The following is an 8,424-nucleotide window of genomic DNA, read 5'->3' as shown; positions in this document are numbered from 1 at the left end:
CCTGACAGCTCCCAGGCTCCATGACCAGAAGTGTGGGTGACCAGGGAGGCAGCTGCATGTTCTTAAGATGCATGAGGAGCTTCTGTGATTTACTAGAACTATGGGAAGGGCCCCTTTGGGTTGGACCCTGCGCAAGACCCATTCCAGTTAGAATGTCCTATCACTTTAAGTGCTGGGAGACCCCCTCCCCCCCCCCCCCCAGCCCTGCAAGGAAACAGACAAGTGAACCTCCACTGGCTAGCCCAGAATGGGTTCCAGTGGAGCCATTACAGTACCAGAAACTGCAGCCACTGTGCCAGGACCGACTTTGATGAAGAAATAGGAGACTGGACAGGCAATGGCTGGGAGGCAGGGGCAGCCCACAGGAGAAGCCCCCATCAGAACTCCACGAGGCAGGAAGATCAAATCCAATACACTTTTTGTTTAAACAAAAATCACTGCTCCTGCCGGTGAGAAGGATAAGCCATCTAGAACTAGCTGGTTAAAAAGAAAAACAAAAGACCCCTGGTGACATTAAGTGGAGACCAGAAGCAGCTGGCAGATGATCAGCCCCAGGCCTTCCCCACGGCTCCCCTCTGCACTGGGCTCCGAGGAGGAGGTCGAGGCTCAGTCCTGGGGGCCTCTGGCTCTTTCCGGGTGAAGTTGGAAGGGCTGGGGTGGGGGAGAGCCAGAGCCAGTGGTCCCAGGGTGACACAGCCCTGCGCTTGGCCCGACCAATGCAATTGGTTGAAATCTGCAGGGCTCCTTCCTTGGTCTGGCGACCGGTCAGTCCTCTGGAAAAGTGAGAAGCTTCTAGCTGCTGGGAAGTGGGAAGGTACCGGCCTAGGAGCGGAGGAAAGCGCCTGCGTGTTCCTCTGAAGGGGTGGAGTGGGGTTGGGGGCCAGGGAAGGCCCCGGTGGGGGTGCAAGCCTGCCTTGCTTTCCGGAAAGGCTGCTCCAACGTGGAAAGCACCCAGTGGCTTCCTTTGGAGAAAGTCGGGGATTCTCTGATGTCAACACCCCTCATGGAGGGGTGGATCGGGAAGAGAGCCTTGGCTCCCCGCCGGCATTCCTTGTTTGTGGGTTCCCACCCTGAAGACGGTGGGAAGAAGGGGGTGCAGCTTTAGGACGACAGCAACCACACGGGGCTGAAGAGGCAGCTGATGGGGGGGGCCCACCCCGAGGGCTGCCCCAACCCTCCCCTCCCTCCCGCGCCCACCCGCCACCGAGCTGAGGGCCCGGTTGCTTGGCAGCCCGCCGCTTTCCCACACCCAGATGCAACCTCAGCGTCCTCCCCTTACCCTCCTTCCTCCTCCTCCTCCCTGCCTCCCCCTCCTCCTCCCCGCTCCTCCGTGTCTTCCCCGCGCCCCCCCCCTCCCCTCTACATCCTTTCTCCTCCGCCTCTGATTGGCTGAGGCCCGGGCCCTCCTCGCTCCCCCCCCTCGCCCCCACCCCGGGTGAAAACTGCGGGCTCCGTGCGGGGCGCAGCTACTGGAGGCGGCGGGTGGAGCGGAGGCTGCAGCGGCGGAGGACCGGGCCCGAGCCCAGGTGAGAGGTGGGGCCGGAGGGGACCCGGCCCTGGGCGGCCCGAGTCGGAGGCGCACGGCGCGGGGCGCGGCGGGAGCTGCCTCACCTGGGCCGGGTGCTCCGCGGGGCCCGTCCGCGCCCGAGGACGCGGGGCCGAGGCTCGGGCTGCGGAGGACAACCGGAGGAAGGACACCAGGACAGCCCGTGACGGCGCCCCACCTGGCCGAGCCCCACTGCGGCTCGCCGGGACGGGGAGGGGGCGGAGGGCCGGTGGGGGTGGGAGTGGGCGCGGGCGGGCTGGAGGGAGCCCCCTCCCCTGACCCCGCGGGGAGCGGCGTGCGAGCGCCCGCACCCGGGCACCCGAGCCCGGCAGCCGCAGTGTGGCGGGAGGGGGCCGGACGGGGGAGGGGACGCCGGGGGGGGGGAGGGAGCCTCCCTTGGGAACTGGGTCGGGTGGGGCCGGGGGGAGGGGCGCCGGTGCGGGGCGCGCTGGCCGGGGCGGCGCTGGGGCCGCGGCCTGCCGGAAAACGGGGCGCCAGACCCGACCAGCGTCGGCCCCGGGGCCCGCGCCCGCCACTCCCTTCGGCCCCGCGGCGCCCAGCCCCAGCCCCGCTCCCGCCGCCCGTCCTCGTGCCAACCCCGGGGCCCGGCCACGGCGGCCGGGCATCCGCCCCCGAGGACGCCGGCGGCGGCCGTGGCGCGGCCGCGGGGACCCGGGCCTCACCCGCCCCGAGGCGGGGCGCCCCGGAGCGTCGGACTCCCCCGGCGCGGCGCGCGCGGCCTGCGCACCGGGGCGCACGCGCTCTGGCCGGCGCCGCTCCCGCCGCCCGCAGGCTGGGGACGGCTGGGCCACCGGCGCCGGGTCGCCCAGACGGGCGTCCAGCCCAGGCCGGGAGGCGGGGGGCGCTGGAGAGCGGAAGAGGACGGAAACCTGCAACCCCAGAAGCCCCGAGACCCGGGCGTGCCGAAGCACGGTTCGCTCGGTGCAGAAGGCTGTGGCTTTTCCTTGCACACGTGTCCCGCGCAGGCCCGCGGGGGGGGGGGGGGGAGGGGGCTGACACACCCCTGACGTCATCGCCGGCCGATGACGTTAACTTTGGGGGGCCGTGGCCCCGCCAGATGTTTATCACGTGTCGTTTTTTAATGGTGGGGGACTGGTGTCAGGCCTTGAACTCAGAGCCTCCAGCTCTCTCCCCCTCCCCGCTTGCTTACAGCCGGCACTCTTCCACTTGACCCAGATCTCCAGCCCCATTCTCCTCATTTTGTATTAGCATCGATTAGTTACACTTTCATTTTTCTTAATCCTCACCGCCACCCCGTAGGAATCTACGGTTCAAAAAGCTTCGTTCACTCAATAGCTCTTTTTCCCAGCACTCATTCTGGAGACAGAGGCAGAAATCTTGAGTTCCAGGTCAGATGGGGATATACAGGAGACACTGTCTCAAAAAAAAAAACAAAAAAAAAAAAACAATAAGCAACCAAAGGTCCACACATTCAGGAGATGGAGATGGAGAGGATCTCGGTTCCAGGCCAGCCCTGGGAAAAAGGCTGCTGGACTCCATCTCACTATGCTGGGCCTGCTCAGGCCCCAGTCATCTGAGCTACAGGGAATAGAGGAAGAGGAAGATCCTGGCCCGGTTTGCATAAATGTCTCGGGTGTGGCTCCAGTGGGAGAGCAACTGCCTAACAAGTGTAAGGATATGAGTTCAATTCCCAGTGCCGCGCAAATACAAAACAAATTATAAATATCTTTTAGAAATCTATTAGATGCCAGAAACTATTCTAGACACTGAAACAAAATAAGAAGTTCCTGAGTGAGTTAGGTTTTTTCTTAATGAGTACAAAATTTGTGTTTTGAGAGATAAGCTGGGCACCGTGGATCCTATGTAAAACCTCAGCATTTAAGGATAAAGAGTTGGGGGCAGCCTAGGCTACATAGTGAGTTCTAGGCCAGCCAGAGCTGGTAAGACAGACTATCTCAAAAGAGAGAGAGAGTTCTGAAGATTAATTGCACAGAAATGGGAATGCAGCAACACTACTGTGCACTTATAAAGTGGTTAGGACAATAAAAGTGTAATTTTTAACGTTTATTTTTATTTTTGTGGTACTAAGGAATCAAACCCAGGGTCTCTTGTATGCTAGGCAAGCACTTTACTGCTAAGCCACACTCCCAGCCAATTTTACCAAATTTAATTTTACCAAATTAAAAATTATGAAGCAAACCAGGCACTGGTGACTCATGCCTGTAAATGTGTTTTATCAAATTAAAATTTTTAAAGCAAAGCCAACCCAGGAAGAAAAGTCCATGAGACTCTCATCTCCAATTAATCAGCAAAAAGACAGAAGCAGAGCTGTTGCTCAAGTGATCAAAAGAGCCAAGAGAAGGAACACAAGGCCCTGAGTTCAAGCCCCAGAACCAGCACATAAAAACTTTCAAAGACAGTCCCTGCTCTGACAAAGAATAGTAGATGTAATCCCTTAAAGTCACTCAGCTAGGAAGGGCACACACATAGGAAGGGCACACACACACACACACACACACACACACACCATTCCATGGTACGCTCCCTCTTCCCTCGCTTTCCCTGCTGGCAGAGCAAATAATACCAGTGTCATCTTCAAAAACAAGTGATGCCAATGGCTCACGCCTATAATCCTGGCTACTCAGGAGGCTGAGATCTGAGGATCACGGTTCAAAGCCAGGCAGAAAAGTCCCCATGAGACTCTTATCTCCAGTTAACTACTCAAAACTGGAAGCGGCTCTGTAGCTCAACGTAATAGAGTGCTGTGGCTCAAGGTAATAGAGTGCTAGCCTAGAGCAAAAGAGCTCAGGGACAGCACCCAGATCCTGAGTTCAAGTCCAATGACCAACAACAACAACAAAAGCAATGGAGGGAAGGACTTTGGTGCCCACCATGTGCTCCTGGGCCCTAAGTCCATGTGGCCCATGGCTGATTCCTAACTGTTCCCATCCCAGATCCGGAAGGAAGCTCCTGCACCATGAATCCAGCCATCTGCATCGCTCTCCTACTGGCAGGTACTGGGCAAGGGGCGGGGCAGAGCAGCCTCTTCCTCACAGCCTCAGAAGTGTGGGGACCAAGACAGTGGGCTGTTTCTCATCCCAAGTCAGCTCTGGCCTAGCTGGCCGGCCTGCCTGGGGAGGACTTGAGGCACAATTTACTGAGCCCCGCACAATTTCCTGTGCAAAGGAACTTGAAATGTCCATATGGGAGCTGAGAACCCCTCCCCCCCCCTTTCCTCTCCCGTCCCAGGGCCCCAGCAGACTAAGGAAGGAGGCTGGGGTCTGCAGGGAGCCGTTGAGCCCTCCCTCCGGACCCTGGGGTGGGAAGAGATACTCATGCAGTGGTCACACCCCATGCGAGGCTGTGTCCACTCTTCTGGGGGGGGTGGGGGAAGCCCTGTTCCAAAGGCTCTCCCCCAATGCGGAAGAGGCACCGCTGGTGCCAGTGTTACAGGCATCTCAAGGGCAGAAGGTGACCAGCCTGACGGCCTGCCTGGTGGACCAGAGCCTTCGCCTGGACTGCCGCCATGATAACACCACCAGCTTGCCCATCCAGTACGAGTTCAGCCTGACCCGTGAGAAGAAGAAGCACGTGCTGTATGGCACAGTGGGCGTGCCTGAGCACACGTACCGCTCCCGGACCAACTTCACCACCAGGCACAACATCAAGGTCCTCTACCTTGCCAACTTCACCACCAAGGATGAGGGCACCTACACGTGCGAGCTCCGCCTTTCCGGCCAGCCGCCCACCATCTCCAATCAGAACGTCTCTGTGCTCAGGGGTGAGATCTGTCCCCAGCAAGGTCACCCGGTCCAGGAGAGACAGGGGCAGGGTGGTGGGGAGCAGTCTGGGTGCACAGCCAGCGGCTCCCTTAGCTGGGCCAGAGGAGAGAGGCCCATATTTCTCTCTGTTCCCTGGACAGCTGTCTGGTCCCCTGGGGTGCCACTGCCCAGCGTGTGTGCGTGGAGGAAGGGCCTGTCAGGCCGAGCTATCACACCCTGATTAGAAGCCTGTCTCTGTCCTTTTCTCCAGCCGAAAAACAGGGATGTGAGCTCCACGCTTGCTTAGCTTTCTGAGGATGACATTTAGTACGGTTTTTGTAAGCCGCATGGGCCAAGGCTCAGGAACATGTAACATGAGAATGAGAGTTGGAGGTTGGTCCCAGCCTGAGTTTCCATCCCTTCCCTCCCTTCCCCTTATTCTCTCTCCACAGACAAGCTGGTCAAGTGTGAGGGCATAAACCTGCTGGCTCAGAACACCTCATGGCTGCTGCTGCTCCTGCTCTCGCTTTCCCTCCTCCAAGCCACGGATTTCATTTCCCTTTGACTGGTTGGGCCGACGGAGGATACAGAAAGCCTCCAGGCCCTGTGCAGAGACCCTGCTTCTCTGAGTTGGCTGACCCCCTCCCCTCAGTCCCTCACACAACTTGGGGAGAAGCGGGGACCCCACCCCTTATGAGAAATCTCAGTGCTGCATGCCACCGTCTTCCCTGCCACGCCGCCACTTCCCTCTCCACACACCACTGGCTGTGTTTTTGTACTCTTTCTTCCAGAGCTGCTTCTGTCTGGTTTATTTAGTTTCTCCTTCCTTTCCGTTGGGAGTTGATGACCAGGGAAGCCAGGGTTGGGGACCTAATGGCAGTGAGGTCACATGGCACACAGGAGATGGCAGTGAGGTCACGTGACGTACAGGAGAGGGCAGTGGGGGGAGGGAAGGGGTTATCCTGGCCCACCAGGCCGAGGGAGAGTCCCCAGGGATGAGGGAGGGACCGGGGTGTGCATGGGCCTAGCACATGCCCAAGATAGGAAGCATGCCTTGAGACCCCGAGGTGAAGGGATCACCAAGCGCTTGTGGCCTGTCACCAGAGGGTAAGGACAGAGTCCCCAAGAGACACAGACCAAAAAATAAAACCAAAAAAACCCTTCTTGCCATTGCACAAGTCCGTGGGGAGCTTGGGCCCAGAGGCGGTGAGGCTGCAGCTAATGGAGGCTGGGGGAGGGGAAGGCCCTCCTGCTCACCCATGCTAAACACCAGCCCGCCCCTCGCTGAGGATGGGGCAGGGGACCAGCCCCAGCCCCGGCAGTCCCAAGCTTCAGAACTCTGTAAGTGGGGGAGTCCCATAGGTATACAGCTGCACCCCGGTTTCTAAGGGAGGCTCTTCCTTCCCCTGCCCTGCAATGCCTGCACTCTTGCTGGGCCTGAGTCCTAGACAGCTCTGCCCCGCAGCCTGCCTCTGGGGTCTCTGAGGGACCCCAGGTAGGCCATGGAGACCCCAGGGCCATGCACCCCTCTGGAGATTGCTTTTCCAAGCCCTTCCTTTCCTCTCCCCCCCCCCTCCCCACCGGCGGCTCTGCCAGTCCTTTGCCCACGTGTGCTGCCCCCACAGCTTCTAGCATCTCATTGAGGAAAAAGAAAACCACACAATAAAGCCAGGCCTCTGGAGTCTGTCTGTCCGCGTGTGCCTCTCTGTTCTGCTCCTCTGAAATCCCCAGGCTGCCTGGCTGCGTGTCTATGGCAGAGGGTGCCAAGAGTGTGGGAGGGGGGGGACAGGGGCAGGCAGCCCTTCCTCTCCCGGAGCCTTCACCCCTCCCGTGGCACGCTGGGCTCTGCAGATGGCTCACATGACTTGTGCCCAGATGCGTGAGTGTGACCACTGCTGACTCACTCCCGGCCATCCAGGCCCCGCTCATCACACGTGCCGAGGCCCGCCTTGGCCTCTCGGCCCTGGTGGTTCTAACACACCCACTTACGACTGGGAAGACATCTCCTTCCGGTAGCATTGGCCACAGGACCAAGGCAACAGGACAAGAATCCATGCATCCTTCCATCCCAAAGCGGTGGCCCAAGAAAGGGCTGTGACACATACTGTCCCCTCGGAAGTGGTGGGGGAACACTGGCCCCATCCCCGGCTCTCCTTGCTGCTCAGCAAGGCGTGGAGGGTCACTGTGAGGTTGGCTAGATGAGGATCCCAGGGTGGGAATGGGTTCTAGTTGTGTGAGCTGGTAAACAGCCTAAGCTAGCGGCCTGCAGCCTGGGAAGGTGGGGGAAGAGGCTGGCGCATGCATTCAGCTCTGGGCAGCTGAGTAATTTCTCTCTGCTCATTTTTCTAGACTAATGCCACTTGCTCCCTTCTCTTCCTGCCACTGCCTGACCTCTGCCTCACACTGGCCCCTGTGGTGGCCAGGCCCAAAGAGGGCAGGAGAAGTCCACCAGAAGCACTGCCCAACACAGAGCAGGAGGCTGACAGCCATTGGCTGGACTGGTATGGCCAGGCTGGGACGCTCAAGGAGAAGGTTGGGATCCTTGCTGGGCCCCAAGGCTGAGGAGCCCCGCCCTTGAGGCAGTAAGAAGTCAAGCTCCAACATCTTTCTGGAAGAAACTAGGAAGCCAGGTGGGAGCCTGGCACCTCTACAATACCGCCCGTGTGTCCAGCGTCTTACCAGACGGATGGGCAGGGTAGACAGGCCGAGACAGTTCAGACAGCATTGAAGACAGGCTGAACACTGCTCCCACCATCGGAGACCACCTTCCATGGTGATCTTCCACGGCCTTCCGTGGTGTGGGCAGCTGCCACCCGCCAGCAGCCGCAGCCCTAACTCGTCAGAAGACTGTGCCCTTCGGGTAGAGGGCCTCTTGGGGCCCCCTACCACCTGCACAGGTATGGCTCACCCTCTCTGGGCCTCTGTGTCCTCACTACAGGCCCTTTAACCTACACTTAACACTAATTAAATGGAAAGGAAGGAAAACGACAGTTCCTGGGTTGTACCAGCCACATTGCAGGACGCACTGTGCAGAGCAGCACTGTGGACTAGATCACAGGCATGAACTGTCTGAACAAATACACTTGATGTGTCTGAATTCGGGAAGGGGAGTCAGAACACACAGGTTCTGGAAAC

The 8,424-nt window shown here is 59.3% G+C and overlaps 2 protein-coding genes across 2 annotated transcripts; one reads left to right on the top strand and one right to left on the bottom strand.

Moving 5' to 3' along the window:
- Positions 1-1,359: 1,359 nt before the first annotated feature.
- LOC122110225 (formin-like protein 5) lies at positions 1,360-2,580 on the bottom strand. The gene has a single exon (XM_042682722.1). It carries the CDS (start codon positions 2,578-2,580, stop codon positions 1,360-1,362), a length of 1,221 nt encoding a protein of 406 aa, XP_042538656.1.
- Positions 1,451-6,970, top strand: Thy1 (Thy-1 cell surface antigen). The gene is made up of 4 exons (XM_042682954.1): positions 1,451-1,526; positions 4,483-4,542; positions 4,974-5,309; positions 5,742-6,970. Exons 2-4 carry the CDS (start codon positions 4,506-4,508, stop codon positions 5,852-5,854), a joined length of 486 nt encoding a protein of 161 aa, XP_042538888.1. The 5' UTR covers positions 1,451-1,526; positions 4,483-4,505; the 3' UTR covers positions 5,855-6,970.
- Positions 6,971-8,424: the final 1,454 nt, after the last annotated feature.

Source organism: Dipodomys spectabilis, unplaced genomic scaffold (assembly GCF_019054845.1).
Source record: "Dipodomys spectabilis isolate Male_0828 unplaced genomic scaffold, ASM1905484v1 ptg000076l, whole genome shotgun sequence".
Taxonomy (NCBI): Eukaryota; Metazoa; Chordata; class Mammalia; order Rodentia; family Heteromyidae; genus Dipodomys; species Dipodomys spectabilis.
The sequence above is the reverse complement of the archived record's forward strand: the minus strand, read 5'-3'. Positions and strand labels throughout refer to the sequence as shown.

Excerpts from the sequence above, each read along its gene's own strand:
- Thy1 (XM_042682954.1), top strand. The coding sequence starts at position 4,506 with ATGAATCCAGCCATCTGCATCGCTCTCCTACTGGCAG. Across the intron at positions 4,543-4,973 it reads CATCGCTCTCCTACTGGCAG|TGTTACAGGCATCTCAAGGG; the intron begins GTACTGGGCAAG and ends CGCTGGTGCCAG. Across the intron at positions 5,310-5,741 it reads GAACGTCTCTGTGCTCAGGG|ACAAGCTGGTCAAGTGTGAG; the intron begins GTGAGATCTGTC and ends CTCTCTCCACAG.
- LOC122110225 (XM_042682722.1), bottom strand. The coding sequence starts at position 2,580 with ATGACGTCAGGGGTGTGTCAGCCCCCTCCCCCCCCCCCCCCCGCGGGC.